The sequence below is a fragment of the Brachionichthys hirsutus genome, unplaced genomic scaffold (genome assembly GCF_040956055.1).
Source record: "Brachionichthys hirsutus isolate HB-005 unplaced genomic scaffold, CSIRO-AGI_Bhir_v1 contig_1179, whole genome shotgun sequence".
NCBI lineage: Eukaryota > Metazoa > Chordata > Actinopteri > Lophiiformes > Brachionichthyidae > Brachionichthys > Brachionichthys hirsutus.
In genome coordinates this window covers 5,159-22,611 of record NW_027180988.1, presented here as the reverse complement: position 1 = coordinate 22,611, position 17,453 = coordinate 5,159, and the positions used below count along the sequence as shown (strand labels likewise).

At 45.6% G+C, this 17,453-nt stretch overlaps 1 protein-coding gene across 1 annotated transcript; it reads right to left on the bottom strand.

Moving 5' to 3' along the window:
- Window positions 1–1,003: 1,003 nt before the first annotated feature.
- Window positions 1,004–16,897, bottom strand: LOC137917067 (actin filament-associated protein 1-like; the record flags this gene model as incomplete). The annotated part of the gene is made up of 6 exons (XM_068759949.1): window positions 16,777–16,897; window positions 16,509–16,637; window positions 15,680–15,762; window positions 1,697–1,805; window positions 1,400–1,611; window positions 1,004–1,183 (listed from the first exon to the last, which is right to left on the bottom strand). Coding segments are annotated over exons 2-6 (711 nt in total), but the record flags the coding sequence as incomplete, so codon positions are not given.
- Window positions 16,898–17,453: the final 556 nt, after the last annotated feature.

The window sequence follows — 17,453 nt, the reverse complement described above, 5'->3', positions numbered from 1 at the left end:
AGAAACCAAATATCTTCACATAAGAGCGAAAGCACCGCCTGCTCACAAAGGGCTTATTTGATAGCAGGAAGAACACATGAGAGCGACGCCATTAATCATCCGTGCTAGCTGCTAAGCTAAAGAGCAACTCGTTCAGCTCAGAGGGAGCACGAGATGACTACTATAGAAAGGGCCCATCATCTTTATCACTTATTAATTCACTAATTAACTCTTACTCATATTACCATCATCATCATCATCAGCATCAGGCGAGGCGAGGCGAGGTGGAGGTGGAGAAATCGCCGGCATTTGTCTGTCTGTCCGTTAGCGAGATGACTGAAAATGTTTGGGACGGATCTGGATGACATTTTCAGAAAATGTTGGGAACGTTACCAGGAACAGATGATTAACCTTTGGGGACGATCCAGAAGAGATCCAGGGTTCTGGATCACTTTGACATTTTTGTTATCTGTATGTCACCACTGAAATTCATCCAGATCCGGATCCAGAATGACATTCGGAAAAAATATTACGTTGAAAACCCAATTTATGGATTCAAAAATCTGTTAAAAATCAACTCTGATTCACTTTTACTTTTCAGAATTGGTGTATGAAGATACCAAGAACAATCTAGAACCTATTGGTGATGATCCAGAAGCGATACTGGATTCTGGATCCCTTTGATCCCAGCAACGCCTCTCTGTCCACAGTTACTCCTGTCTCCAGCATTGTCCCACCCACAGCACCATCTGATTGGTTACATGCAGAGGCACACAGTTCAAGCGGGGCGCTCATGGAAACTTAAAGTATTGCGAGTGAAGAAACTCTGGAGAACACGTATAACGAAATTTATGAAGTAGAGAATCCGTCTCAGTCTAGACGAGGAACCTTTTAGGAATCGTCCACGTTGAAAGCCGACAGATATTTAGCCACAAAGAACAACATCAAGTGTTTGAACACTGTTCTGCTTGGCAACAGGGAACCGCATCCCGCTGTTCCACGTATTACGTAACATTTGTGTTACCTTCAGCCACTCTTCGGCCTGTTCTTGACTCTGAACAGCCAGCACTAAGGCGTCCGCCCCCTGGTGGACAATCTTCAGCTCGTGCTTCTTTTTCTTTCCGTCTTTGGGAATGTGTGTGACGCTGCATCCCGATAGGCTCAGCTCCATCTGGGGGGTGTGGTCTTTGGAGGACTTGTAACACTGTAGGAAGCAGAATGGAAGGAGATGCTGCTCAACCGCCTTTAGGCGATTTGGTGGCAGCGCCTACAGACGAGCACAGACGAGCACAGACGAGCACAGACAAGCACGGACGAGCACAGACTAGCACAGACGAGCACAGACGAGCGCAGACGAGCACGGACGAGCGCAGACGAGCACAGACGAGCACAGACAAGCACAGACGGCAGCGTCCCTCACCAGCAGCTTGTTTTCTTTGATGACGCAGAGGAGTTTGGTCCACTGGCCAAAACGTTTCTTGCGCAACAGGAAAGCGCAGATCCGGGCGTCCTTCACCAGATCCATGGACGCCTCTTCAGATGGCCACTGGTGACGCATTTTCTGACCCTTCCCGTCCTCCTCTTCCTCATCGTACGACTCGTAGGAGCTGCTCATGGCGTCCGAGTCATAGTCTGAAAAGGAGGTGAAGAAGACGGGGGGGTTCGTGCTTCACACACTGCTTCCCGAGGAACCGTCGTGTCAGTGTGTGTCACTCACTGGAGGTGATGTATTCCGGAGCCTTTCCAGGACCTAAAGGTACCGCCTCCTCATAGTATCCTTCTGGTAAAGAGGAGCTGGGCAGAGGAGGAGGGCCACTGTTTGGAGGCTGGAGAGAGAACAGACGTTTGAATCAATCAAAGCAGGAAATGGCGACAGCCGAGATCTCCGTTAGCCAACGATTGGCGCAGAACCAGCTCACTCTAATGGCGCGTTGCTCTTAACCCGCAGGTGGAAAACTCGGCATCAGGAATGACTCTTGTTAGACCAACGTCATCATCATGACACACTTTACAGACCGCGTTCCCAAAAAATGCACTGCCACCGAATGAAACTGAGTTTTTGACTGCAAACATTTAAATTTCTAGAGGAACAAGCAAGCAAGAGGTAAAGCCTCCTTTTTGCTAATTACTAAATATAAAAAAAACATCCTTGTGAAAACGAGAAGATATTAATTGCCTCACAGCAGGGAGGTCGCGGGTTTGAATCCGACTTGTGGCCGTTTTGTGAGTTTGTCCTGTAGATAGTTATTTTACTAACGACCTCAAACTTTGTCATTTCCTTTTATCTGTAAAAGTGCAATATTGCTGTGCACTTTATTTTGGTGAGAGGCTCAAACCGGCTCTGCAGGGTAACCTGCTGCACAGATTTTTGGAACATTGAAGGTGTTGCTGTCAGTTATTTTTAAAAATCAGGATTTAAATCAAATCGGTGTTCGGCCAGAAAATTGTAATCGGTGCATCCTTAGTAAATACGTCATCCAATAATCCTCTTCTTTGTCGTGCACGTTTCACTTTCTGAAGCTTATTGCGTAAATCTTATCGCATATCATTTGAGGCGATCTGGTGAACTCATTTCTTGGCTGGGATAAGCAGCCTCGCTAAATTCTTGGACCGTCAGCATCCTCCTCCTTGCCCCAGCCCTATTCTAAAAAAAAAAAGAAACCCTGACGGGGAAGACAGAAGGGAAGGCAGAGAAGCCAACAGAGCAAACGCCTCGACCATTAAAGCATGAAAGCCAGCGCATACCTGAGTAGACCTGGGAGGATTGCTTGACGTGAGCTCCGTGTCTCGCCTCACAACAACTTCCTGTCCGAGACGTTTAAACAACAAAGCCATTAATAATCATTGTTTGGCGAAGCGTTTTCCCTGAGTGAAGCAGAATACGTTACATTTCCCTCCAAACAATGTGATCCCACGCCTCTGCTATGTAGTGACTCGAAGCGTAGAGATGAGGAGAGCACACGCACACACACACACACACACACACCTACTGTGGTAAAATTGTTGAAGGAAGCAAAAGAAAATCTCAGCAAAAATGTAAAAAAAACCCCAAAAATGCATAAAACTTTATCACCCATGTTACGGTCATCCTGCACGGGGCTCCTGTCTCACGTCCAGGAAAATGTGCTCAGTCATGTTTAGTGTCTTGTGTCTGTGTTTTTCCCACTTCCTGTTTTATTTTGGCACTCGCCCCTCCTCTCTCCTTTCTGACCTTGACTTCCTGCCTTTGTGTGATTGTCAGTCCCGCCCCGATTGGTTCCACCTGCGTTCCCCTACCTCACGTATGAATTGTTTGTACCTCCCTTTGACCTGTGTTGTATGTTTGAGCAGCAATCCGTGCCGTGCAATTTTATTCTTTGATACTTTGCCATTCTTGATTTGTTAACTTTGTTCTTTATCACGGTCGCAATTCTATTTCTCTGAGAGTGATTTCTGTTGATGTGTTGCATTAAAACATTATTGAATTGGACATTGTTTCTGGAGTCGCATATAATTTGGGTTCAAGTCCTAGTTCGGGTCGTGCCAACCTGAAGTAATGCCCTTCACAGATTTCCTCCGACTTTCCTGTCCTGTGATCGTCTAAAAGTCGTTCATCCCTGACAGTTTGTTACGAGCATGAGGAGAATGCCGTGCACGGCTCATGCACATGCTCAGGCACATATCATGAAAGCTGGAATTCCACAGTCACAATGTGTAATTAGGTGGTGGTAAAGGAGTCCTGACCTTGGTTTGGATGTTTTGTGGGGGAGGTTCGTCTGGCTGCGGCCTGAAACTCACATCCAAACATTTATACCAAGTATAAGATTTTTTGCCCAGTGTAGGAGGACTGGAGCTGAATAAATGTTTCTGCCCCAGTGTAGGAGGACTGGAGCTGAATAAATGTTTCTGCCCCAGTGCCAATGGGAGACTGGGAAGGATAAACTGAGTCGGCAGAGGAGAGCCACTCCCTGTGGAGAGGGAAAGCTGCATTTCCCGTGATTCTTGGCAATTTATCCGGTCCAGAAACACACACGGTGCAAATCTGGACACATTTTGTCAATTTTATTTGACCATGAAATCGGTGCATCCTTAGTTACGTGACAAAACCCAGTTTGTCATGTAACTGGTGGTTTGGCCGGCTGGTGAGTGACACAACACTCAGGAGAATTAACATGGCAATGAGATATTAAAAACACTTTTTGACCGTTTCATTTCCTGCATAGATGGAAAGAACACGGCTGGTTACAGTGTAAAGTACTGCGTAGATTTACTTTGGGTGTTTCAGTCTCAGACAATTGAGATAATTTGACACTGGAGCACCTCCGAGGCCTGAAGATCTCCATCCTTAATGAAGACAAGTGGACTTGTAGGCTAAACCTGGAGACCTTTCTTTAGTTGAAGTCTCTACCATGACCTGGACGAATGAGAATCTTCACAGACATGTTTCTGAAATATCTGGTTCTTGACTAAAAAAAAAACAAAAGTCATTGACGAACGACAGAAAGACAGAAACAGACAGACTCCCAAAAGGCATTCAAGACTAAAGTGATGTTGCATGCCCTGCTAACGGAAAGCTGCAGCCACAGTGGAAACCAAAACACATTGAGATATCTAACTGTTTACTTGCATCGTCAAAAGTCAATTACCCTTCATGACCTTGTGAGAATGTTCTCTGAGGTCTGTCTTCAGAGAAAGGCCTCTAAAGGTAGCAGCATACTCTTTGTGGGCGTCTTTGGAAGCAGAGAGAGGTCGTTTTTGTAACACAGTCTGTTCAGATTGCCGCTCTATAACTAAATCCCAGTTTGTCATTTAAAGGACGCATTGCTGTCAATGAATGAAATATCATCTAGACCTTCAAGACCATTGGTGAAAGACCTTTTACGGGTTAGCTGTATTTGTCCTGAGGAGAGTTTTGGCCTCCATTTACATCTGGGAACCTTCTTCTGCCAGCCTTTGGTCACCAGGCTACTTGTACAACCAAAGGTTGAGACCTGTGGACAAGGTCGGCTGAATGCTACCGAGGGGAGAGTCGAATGTTCTGTTCGTCTGCCCTTAGCTGCTTCTCTCATTTCTAGATAATCCCACTCAAAGGAATTCCAGCATATCTGTTTTCAGTCTGGTCTCGTGCCAATGCTCAGATGCACCAATGCTTCAGATGAGCAGTTGCAGAGTCAGCACTCATCCATTCCTCAGAGTTTGATATTTGTTGAAGCGTTAGAAACCTGCCAGAACAGAGAATCTATAAATCTATAAAACATTATGTACACTAAACCAGGGGTTAGGATTAGGGTTAGGGAGGGTACTCGCCCACACAGACTCGCCCACACAGACTCAGGTACCCGCCCACAAGGACTCAGGTACCCGCCCACAAGGACCCAGGTACCCGCCCACAAGGACTCAGGTACCCGCCCACAAGGACTCAGGTACCCGCCCACAAGGACTCAGGTACTCGCCCACACAGACTCAGGTACCCGCCCACAAGGACTCAGGTACCCGCCCACAAGGACTCAGGTACTCGCCCACAAGGACTCAGGTACCCGCCCACACAGACTCAGGTACTCGCCCACAAGGACTCAGGTACCCGCCCACAAGGACTCAGGTACCCGCCCACAAGGACTCAGGTACCCGCCCACAAGGACTCAGGTACCCGCCCACAAGGACTCAGGTACCCGCCCACACAGACTCAGGTACCCGCCCACAAGGACTCAGGTACCCGCCCACAAGGACTCAGGTACTCGCCCACAAGGACTCAGGTACCCGCCCACAAGGACTCAGGTACTCGCCCACAAGGACTCAGGTACTCGCCCACATGGACACGGAATTATGTTCGAGAACCGTGGTTCCACTGGATTTTATATATACCGAACAATTGAGCTCACCACCCTGGCACTTCGCTCAATCGTTTATATATGCCAATAAATTCTGGAGGCCGAGGTCTGATTAATCCGGAAACTCTACATGACCGAATGTTAGTGTGCACCTTTGCACATATTTATCTCTCAGACGACCCTCTCGTGAAGTACGTCATGATGAAAGCAAGGACCTCCATAGTTGCTTCAAGCGTACCAAGGATGATGTCAAAACCTCAACTATAATGTTGAATATGTTGATGTACTACAGGATGGTACAAAGATGCATGAAGTCACTCATGAAATCAGCCCAGAGTATTCAAGGAGAATATCGTGTTTGAGTGCAGTGTGTGGAGCAGAATAGTAATCTTTGTGACTGCTTCGCTTGGATGAAGTCAGCTGGTCTCAAAAGGGAAACTGAGGGCTTCCTGTTTGCTTCCCTACCCGTCACTGCCAGCACGCAATCACAAATGTGTTTGTGTGCTGGAAGGGCCCTGAGCCAATCAGCCCTCTCTGCTGCATATTACATTTCATAACTATAAATACTACTACTACTACTAATAATAATACTACAGTTTATCGTATAGGGGGCAAAAATGTATACCAGACGAGGGAAAGTGTTTGTCTTATTATGTGGTTTCTGCATCATGCATGAATCCCAAAATGATATAATTCACACGGTGAAATCTAACATTGAGAGCAGGGGTCTCAAACTCAAATTACACGGGGGCCGCAGGAGGCAAAGTCTGGGTGAGGTCGGGCCACATCAGGTTTACGCCAATAACAAGCATATCTTACTTTTCCAATTTTCTGAAAAAAGTGGCTTCGAGAAAATGTTAAATATTACGCACTTTTCAGCATTTTTAACAATCGAAAACTCAAGACATTCTTGAAATAGTCATTCATTGAATAAAAAAATTTAACATTTCATATATAACTCGCAGGCCGCATTAACCTTAAACTTTCATATTGTCCTGCGGGCCGCCCTGATTTAGAGGCTAAAACTGACTTCGTCTTGCTTCTGATCTGATTGAGGTTAATCACCCAGCCAAACTGAGCTTGACTGATGACTGAATTCATTTTTATCTCACCAGCAGTGAGACATAATCACAGATGTGTCCTACAGCCACAACACTAGAGGGAGCTCAAACAACAACCTGATTACCCCCTCCTACAGGACTAACATGGGTAAATCATCTTTTTACAATACGGCCACCCAAGGGTGGAACGGATTGACTCCCGCCCTCAAAACATGCACCTCTTTGGCCTCCTTCAAAAAGGCCCTAAAAATACACCTTTTAGGGGGACAGAAACGGAGATAGTCATCACGACTCTCTCCGGATCAAACCCCCCCTCCTTTTTTTTGTCCACCTACGTTGCACGTATTAATTGCTTTACTAATTTATTGTAATTTATGTAAGTTATTTATTGTGATTCATTGTCATTTTGCATCAGTGGTGTAATTTATTTTAGATTAATTGTTAGTTTGCACTGGCGGTGTAAAATCATTTTATTTTTGTTTTTCTAATGTTACGTTGCATCAGTTGAGTAATTTAATATTGGTTTTATTTGTATTGTTAATTGTGGATGATTTATGTACGAAGGACTTTCAACGGAAACAAGACCGCAAGAAATGCTCCTCTTAGACAGGATGTTTGACTTTATTTGTACTGTAATACATGCTACTGTGTGACTGTACTTGTACTCTAACATTCTATCTAATAAATATATTCATCATCATCATCACAGTTTACACACACCTGTTTGCTGGATATGGATTCCCTTCATGTTTAACTTGTTTTATTGTTTCCGCCCAGTCTTTTCTACTTCTGAATGTTTGTTGGGCTAGTTATGCAGTTCTAATCACTGTAATTCCCCCAAAAAGTCTAACAATATAAATATTCTGTAAATACAAACTTGTGAATCATACACATTTCTGCCTGGTTATTTCACAATCAAGTCAACAATTCTCATCATCCTGCACTTCTTTAGATGTTTAGAATGTAGATTCATATTTATTCTGTATGAAATATGCATGAATTTCATCTGCTCCGTTCTGTGAGCTCTATTAGGTCTTCATCAGACGACAGAAGTTGCTTGAATTTTCTCTCAGTGGTTTATTAAGTCACTTCGAACACATGATGCTTCAAGGGGAAAAAAAAAAACTTGGCCTTGTTAAAAGCCTTCAAAATCACTTGAGCTGGGGAAAAAAGTTGTGAAATAGGTTTTCCATTTGTGGCCAAGTTTCTCAACAGGGACTTTTCCCAGAGTGTTATAAGATGGCTGAAAACGTTCTGGCACACAGGATTAACTATGCTGTAGGCATGTGTCACTGAAGTTAAGATTTAATATGTCTCCAATTTGCTTTGGGTTACCCCAAAGACAAAGTATGACACCTTCTAATACGATCCGCTGAACAACTTAGTTTCCTGCCTTAAATGCGGATGTCACAGAATGCTGCAGCAGACCAAGCCACAAAGTGAGGCAACACCACCGAGGAATTAAGACTAATCTGAAAACAGATTCATCAGCAGCAAATCGAATGCCATGTGAAGAATTCCAAAGGAAAGTTATTTCTCAAGACGGACAAAAGCATCTAGTTGAATTGAAACTTTGGGACAGGGAGTCAGTCCTTCTGTGCCTTCAGTCTGTAGCTCGACACAATGCAGTGTCACATTTACTTGCTACGTCTGTTTCTGCTCCAGGCTAGATAACAATTGGTTTGGAAAAAGACAAGAAGACTACATTTATTCCAAATCCAATGCTGCTGGAACAGGGCCACCTACATAACAATGAGAAGATGGCATGTTGAAAGAAAGACCCCTCAAAACTATTTGTGATACCAAACAACGCCTCGGAATGCTTTCAAACCTGGAGTGGGGAGCATTGGTTTTGGCCTGAGACACATATTTATCTTCAGGAGGGGGTTGCCTCATTTGAAATGAGAGGACGAGGAAATGAATTCCAAATGGGAGCCAGACTGTTACGGATAAAGCAATCTGGCTCGTGTGTATACAGCACATCCTACACATGAGCGCACCTCACTGTGTCGTGAACGTGCATATAGAGGGCGGGGTGGGAGGGGGGGGGGGGTTCTGCTTCGGGGAAGATATGGGAGGATGAGGCACAGCAGATGGAGGGGGTGGCACCACTGTCCAACATCAACACAGATGGAAATCATTTGTCTTAACAGGAAGACTGGTCAACGTTGTCCCTCAGTGGAGCTGCCGTTGTGCTTTCTGACAGCATCAACTCTAAAAGAGCTGGTGGAAGCATCAATGGACTCCACAGTCTTCAGCACAAACAAACCGGACAGTTCGGCTCTTGTTCTCCCCCTGTTGGCGCTGTTCTGGGGTAAATCCACGGCCGGGACAGAAAACCTTGTATTTTTGCTCTTAAACACTGAAAGTCAGCAAGAATGGAACAATAACAAAATAGAAGCATTAAAAAATAAGAAGAATAGAGCTTGATACATTTTTTTTAATATTGTTTCCTTGTTTTATGGTGGATGTTTGGTAAATAAACCCCTTATGATGAGAAAAATGAATGGTCCAGAGTTTCCCTCACTCGGACGCGGTTCGCCGGGGCCCCCTCTTGGAGCCAGGCCTGGGGGTGGGGCACGATAGCAAACGACTGGTGGCCGGGCCTTCGCCCATGGGTCACAGTCTGAAGAGGCAACGTGGGGCCAAAGGGATAGGGTGCTATGTGAGTTGGGTGGGGCTGGGGGGGTCTATACAAATAGCTAAGAACCGCCTCCTTCTCCTGTACTAATAAATTGTCCCGAGGGACGGGATCGGCAGAGGTCATCGTGCGTAGCTGCAGGACGGACGGTCCTCTCACGATCGATAAAGTGTCGAAGTTTGTCTGCCCGATTCAGTTTGTTTGCGTTTAATTATTTTTACACAGGGTGTTATAGAAATGACTCTGACAGACTCCAGACAGGTACCGGCAGGCCAAGCGGATAAATGCAGAGGGTTGCGGCAGGAATGGCATCCGGCGTAAAACTTAGCCAGAATTAAGTATGCAATCGACTAGAAGATTGATTCGGTGTGGCGACCCCTGTGGGACAAGCCGAAAGACGAGGAAAGAGCTCTTTAGGTCTTAGTCATGGATCCAAAGAAAGGCAGCAGTAATACTACCGGAAAAAAAACAGGAAAGTAGTTGAGAACAGCTGTTGAATTGAAGAAGGAAATAATCGCCAAATATGAAAATAGCGTTCACGTCTCGGATTTTGTTGCGCAGTACGGTATGGAGAAATCAATGATTTCGACTTTTCTTAAGAAAACTGAGCTAAAGGCAAGGAAAATAAAACCCAGGAGGACTCGCTTTAAAAGGAACAGCCCCTCCCCCTTCCATCTGTCCCACCACCTCCCTCCCGACCCCGCGGCCAAAACGGGATGTAAATGATACAGAATACCTCCTCCATTTTTCTCGCATTATGTAAATGACGTAAACTCTGTTTCAGTTTTGCATCACAAAATGTGTTCACTGCCAGACCAACGGCGTTGTAGAGCCACAAGGGCACACGTAATGATTCCTTGTATAACAGTGAGTCATCACGATGGCTCCCAGAGGCCGCCAGGTCGACGGAGCATCGGTGCAGCTCCTAAAGCCGCAGACTCTTTGTCTGATTGCTGGTTTTACTCAGAACTGAGCCTTGACGGGTCAAACCGAGACCAAGGCCATCTCTTCATCCTCCATACTTTCCCATCTACGTATCTCACTCACCAATGGCTGCTCCTCCCGATAATATATGATTCTGCAAATGAACTGTGTTTCTTGTTGAGTGAAAGCCTACATTACATCGTCATTCTTTAACGCCCAACCTTGTCTTCGCTTCTCTCGTTCAAGTTCATTCCCTCCTTTCTTTTTCTTTCCTCTCATCTGAAATGAAGTGTGTTTGACTGAAACAAATGGAGCGAGGGAGGGAGTGGCACAGATTCTTTCTCTTTGCCCAGACAGCTCATCCAGAGGTCAGTAAGAAACGGGGATGAACGGTAATTTCAGAGTCCGGGAGTGACAGAGGGCTGGAGGAAGATGAAAGACAGCAGCTGGGCTTTACATCCAAGTAATTCAAGAAAACTGAACTTTACTGCTGTTACTCTGTAGAAAAAAGTAACGACCCTAGTTACTAAGGCGTTCATTGAAGATGGAGGGGGCAAAAACACCTGATCGGGACATCCCTAATTTAAATATTGAAAACCACATTTACGGATTCAACAATCAGTTAAAAAACTCTGATTCACTTTGACTTTTCATGGTTGGTGTAAAAAGACACCAAGAACAATTTACCATCTTTTGATGATGATCCAGATCACCATGTGGACGGTGTGAATCCAAATACGAGGGGAATGAGCTGCTTGGCGGAGGTGTGTGCTCTCCGAGTGCTTTTCTAGTATCCACTTTGTGTTTAAACCACACATGTTCACGTACCAATCACGGCCTAAGGTTGGATTTCATACGGCCTGAGTGTTTCGTTTTGTCTAAAAAATGTTTCATATTTGCCACGTCTTAAGCATACAGTTCCTATTTTCAACTTATGGAGGCAGTGTCAATAACAGATGTCTGTCAACTGCCATTTTCCAGAGACACTTACGGAACCCTGCGCTACGCATTTCCCAGCTCTGCGGGACGTCACGGCTGTACGAGTGTGCAAACGAAGTGGCATGCAGCAGTCCTCTCGTCCCTTGCCGGTGAGTTCAACGACCGCTTCAGGGATTTTGCCACTAACAAAAAGGACGTGTTGTTATTCTCCTCTCCCTTCACCTGATGAGACTCCACCTCACCTGCAGCTGGAGATGATAGAGCTTCATTGTGACAGCGAATGAGGCAGCAACGCCTGCAGCTCTCTCGTGTCTTTTTAAAGGCAGCTGGATATGAGCAAGTACAGACAGGCGCACATCTTCGGAAAAAAAACAATGTTCAGCATGTTTGGCTCCACATGTTTGTGTGAGGAGACTCTTATCTACTATGAGCGTGAACAAGAACCGCTTGAGATCAAGTGGTTTTAACGCCGGACCAAGCGGATCACTTGTTTCGATTTTGTTTTCACACTCATTTCTTATAGCGCACCGAACTTTCTGAGCAGCATCACGTGGTTGAAAGGGCCGCTCGTTGATTGGACAACGATCCAAGTGCGCGCTGTACTTCCTCTACCCGAGATGCACTGCGTACAGCATCACTACGTACATTTGGTCCTGTGTTTGGTCCGGTTAGCTTTCACACTGATACGAACCGAATCAGGATTCACTTGCAAGCAAACCGAGACCCACATTTTCAGGCAGACCAGAGTTCGCTTGTTTGATCCGCACCAGAGTTCGGAGGAGCTTTCACACCTGCTCAAACGAAGCGGACCATCAGAGGAAACAAACTCTTTTCCGTTTAAAGCGGACCAAACAGTGTGAAAGTGACTTAAGTGACTCCCACCTACGTCACATTTTAGTCACTGCTCTCCAACCAGACCTGACATGCGTACAGAGATCCAGAGCTCAGTTTCACGCATCACATTAGTGTCAGTGGTTTACCTGTTGTTGTGTTATCACACAGAGTTGTATTTTACAGAGTTTCTGTTTGTGTCCTGATGTTTTCATCAGAATGCTTAGAGTTGGTAAAGTTCATTGTGTATTACACAAATGGAAATATGAAAGAACAGAATATTTATATGCATCTTTTATTGTTTAAAATATTATCGTTCACATGATCAAATTTGGCCCTCGCTACAGAAAGTTTGGACACCCCTGGTTTAAACAGATGTGCTAACACCAATCAACTAAACAAATCTGTGATCCAAAGGGACCGCAAAAGGTGCCATGAATACCAAAACAGAGGAGGGGGGCTAGGATTTCATAAAAACACCACTCCTCTCAAATGGAGATTTCCAGGAAAAAAAGGGGTAGGATTTCCAAACACACTAGGGTAGTAACAGGAGGGGGCCGGGGCTGCTTCTAATTACAAACTGCAACGTAAGGCCTAGTGTGTGTGTGCGAGAGAGAGACTCCAAATTCAACACACTCCATGTCATTCCTCATGCTGGGCCTCTACACATGCAAGCTCTTCACTTCACTCACACGAACACACACGCATTCACACGGGGATGCAACAGGCCACAGAGACCGACGGTGCTGCAAGGCGCTGTGTGCAGCAGGAAGAGTGTCGATCTCTACACTGGCCTCCCTGCTGCTTCACAAGACCCAGTAAAAACCCAGTAAAGACGCCTCGCACGTGGCTCCGAGTCTCTGGATGATTAAATTCGCATCCATGTGGTAAAAGAATATGCAAGGACTATTTTAATCTGTTTTAGTCTTGATCCAAAACCTCACCAATTTCCACAAATTGCCGAGCACTGGAAGCTAGCATTGAAACCTTGACGAGTTTCTCTTACAACCATTATAAACATGCATTTATTCATGTTTTCCACTTTTTCTGGAGTTGCTCGTGTTTTGCGGGATACTGAGACGAAATCTTTAATCCAGGCTCTAAACTGAAGGTATTAACATGCATGCTTAGATGGTGACCCAAAGAATTACTCCGACAGGACCATGCCGTGATTCACTGTCTACTTCTTTAGCTTATCCTTTACATGATGTTGTCTGTGATCATGAGTCAAGGATAATTAATTCAACTACAGATGCCTTCAGATTCAATCCATCATGTTCCTTCTCTTCTCTGGCCGCAGTGAAACCAGACTGAAAGGGGTATTCCAACGGTCCCTTTTGCCAGAAACACTTCCCAGCTCCTCCCGGGGGAGATGCTGAGGCCAGATGAGATACATAATCCCTCCAGCAAGTTCTGGGTCTGCCGCTGGGTGATTGGACGAGCCCAGATAACCTCCAAAGAGAGGTGTCCTCGAGAAATTCTAATCAAATGCCTAGAATGCCAGAACCGTCTCCTTTTGATCCAAAGGACTCTGGATGTCAGAACTTCCTCACCCTAATCTCTCAGGGAAGCCCCCGTAAGGCATTTGTTACCGGGCCTCACAGAACGTTCCAATTTTTTTACTTTTTTTTTTAATGATTATCAGTCTGAATGTGTTTTATTTTGAAAAGTAACTTGCATGCGTCTGTGCCTCGTGACAGGTCTCGGTCACGTGATAGGTTAGTTTGTGCAGATAGAAGAGTTTGAGCGGCACGTCCCGACCACAAAAGACCGACGGACGGACTGCGAAAGAATGGATCCGCGACCCATTTGTGAACAAACCTGGTGAATCGAGCCTGTCTGTGCTAGAAGAGGAGAAACTGCTGGACATTACAAATGACGGTGGCCTTAAAGTATGTTTCAGACAACAACTGTGTTCTGGATTAAAGTCAAGGCAGAATGTCCTGAGATCGCCCAAAAAGCATTGAAAACCCTGCTTCCATTTCTAACTTCCTGTCTTTGCGAAGCGGGATTTTCTGTAGTGACCACAACCAAAACCAAACTACGGAACAGACTGGACGTACGGAACACACTTCGGGTGTCATTGTCTCCCGTTACCCCTCGATGGGACACACTTCTGGTGTCCTGTCTCCCGTTACCCCTCGATGGGACACACTTCTGGTGTCATTGTCTCCCGTTACCCCTCGATGGGACACACTTCTGCTGTCATTGTCTCCCGTTACCCCTCAATGGGACACACTTCTGCGGTCATTGTCTCCCAGTACCCCTCAATGGGACACACTTCTGCTGTCATTGTCTCCCGTTACCCCTCAATGGGACACACTTCTGCTGTCATTGTCTCCCGTTACCCCTCGATGGGACACACTTCTGGTGTCATTGTCTCCCGTTACCCCTCGATGGGACACACTTCTGCTGTCATTGTCTCCCGTTACCCCTCGATGGGACACACTTCTGCTGTCATTGTCTCCCGTTACCCCTCGATGGGACACACTTCTGGTGTCATTGTCTCCCGTTACCCCTCGATGGGACACACTTCTGGTGTCATTGTCTCCCGTTACCCCTCGATGGGACACACTTCTGCTGTCATTGTCTCCCGTTACCCCTCGATGGGACACACTTCTGGTGTCATTGTCTCCCATTACCCCTCAATGGGACACACTTCTGGTGTCATTGTCTCCCGTTACCCCTCGATGGGACACACTTCTGGTGTCATTGTCTCCCAGTACCCCTCGATGGGACACACTTCTGGTGTCATTGTCTCCCAGTACCCCTCGATGGGACACACTTCGGGTGTCATTGTCTCCCATTACCCCTCGATGGGACACACTTCTGGTGTCATTGTCTCCCGTTACCCCTCGATGGAACACACTTCGGCTGTCATTGTCTCCCGTTACCCCTCGATGGGACACACTTCGGGCGTCATTGTCTCCCGTTACACCTCGATGGGACACACTTCCGGTGTCTTTGTCTCCTATTACCCCTCGATGGGACCGGCTCGTTGCAGAGAAACAAGCTCAGGGCTCCCACTAATTTGATTATAATTATTTATTTTTAATAAAGGATTTTTGTTCGAAAATAAATAATTTCTTTTACAAAGATTTTGATTATTAATTTATAAATGAAATGTTGTGTATTGTCTATTGATGTTTGCATTTAGCATAAGCACTGGGATGATTTATTATTAGACTACGCCAGGACGGCTGCGTCATTAACGATTATCGAGCAAATGTAGATCAGGCTGTGAAAATACTGTCTTAGATGAAACCGGTCCGTGTCGCAAAAAAGGTTGGGGACCGCTGTTCTAAAGGAAGCCATGAAAAGGTGTTGTGGACTAAATCCGACCCACTTCTAAGACAACTGCATTGTTCAAACAAGAATTTGTCAGCGTTGCCATTATGTAAAGTTTCCTGTCAGAACACAAGCTTGGCCCAGATAAAGATGGAAATCCGCCAGAGGACAGGACAGTCCGGCGACTAAGAGCCACAGGCAGGTCTTACCAGCCAGGGGTGAGGGATCTCAGGAAGGGGCATCTGGGGAGGGGCAGGTAGACCACTGTGGATTTCTGACTTGAATGAAGGCTCTGGGGGAAGGGGTGAGAGAAATGACAGAAATCATTAACGAACAAACAGAAACTCCTGGAGGCCCACGATGGCTTTGTTCCGTTCACATTAACCGACCAGTTGTCGATAGCATATTAATAAATAAAAAAATCTAAAGCTTCATAAAGGAGACAAAAGTACCAGTATGAGCTGGATGCCAAAGAAAGACTTAAGATGTCTGTAAATGATGATGATTTTATCAATTTAAAATCAATATTTCCATTAGCACTCTCTTAAACTATGACACATGAGATGCATCACTTTGATATAAATAATCGTGAAATGAACAGAAGAGAACTCTCTCGCCTGGCAATAATGGAAATGAAAAATTGACTTTTCACTTTAAATTGCCTGCAGATTGGAGTTGGGAATATTCCTTTTAACTCTGCTAATCCATTTGGAATTTAATTATACAAACACAATTATGCAGTCATTTGATTACATAGGAATATATGTTCATATTCTAAGCTAGTAAAGAGAAGGAAACGGAGAGAAAGCATAAATACAGAACATTTTAACCATAAAGAAACACCAGTAAAACCAAAGGAACAAAGAGATTTAATACTTTTTCCTTGTCTATCTTTAATGGCAAATAAGATGTTACAACAACTGAATTAACTATTAACAATAACTGAATTGTTGCCCAATGATGATCTTTTGATAGATGAAACCATTTAAGGAACATGAATCAGAGTGGAATCGAATAAACTGAAGAGTCCGTTCTCACCTTTATCTGCCAGGACTCTGTGGAGGATGTTAGAGAGTTGGATCTTCCTCTCTCGCACCGCGGCGCTCAGGTACTCCCTGTCCAGCAGGTCCAGGAACAGACGAAGCTCACACAACAGCTCCTCCATGGCTGCAACACACACACACACACACACACACACACACACACACACACACGAATGCCATTTCAGATAGTGTGAGCATTTATGAAATCTGTTAAAACTCATAAACAGCTGAGTTGTTAGTACAGTGTTGCCATTACTCCTTACTGCTTGTAATAAACCAGCATTGGTCTTCAAATGCGTATCATCACTGTCTTCCTGCGCGGAGGCTTGTATGATGGGTCACTGGACGCAGGTTGCAGCGCCTCCTGTTAACCCCTCGTCTTCCACCATGTTTATCGGCCCGCAGGTCATCGCTATCCACCTGGCAAGCACATTTGTCAGCTTGTCAGTCACAGACCTGCTCATAGCAGGGCGTCTCCTCCAGTTTAGTTTGGTGAAGAGCTTTGCTATGGCTCGCTAAGTTGCTAACGTCTTTGCTGCTAGCGTTAGCCGTAGCTGCACTCACAACTGGTGCTTTGCGTTTCTCTCCGCTACTCACCTTGACCCTCCCACCTACAATGGGAGCCTATCAGCTTGTGCTAAACAAGTCAACAAGTCAACAATACTCGATAAGACTCCTTCTTCAGCTTGACGGCATTCCTTACTTCCGGACTCCACCAAAGGGTTCGGGGGTTGCTGCCGCAACAGGCACCTGAGGCCCTGTGACCATATCTCCAAGCAGCTGCAATGGAGGTGGAGAACATCGTCCACTCAGACTCAATGTTCCCAGTCTCCTTTCTCCTCCTCCGGGATTTGGGAGAAGTTCTCCTGGAGGTTGAGGGCTCTGCTAGACGTTCCCAACAGACCCTCAAAACAAGTTTGGGCCTGCCAAGTCTGTCCAG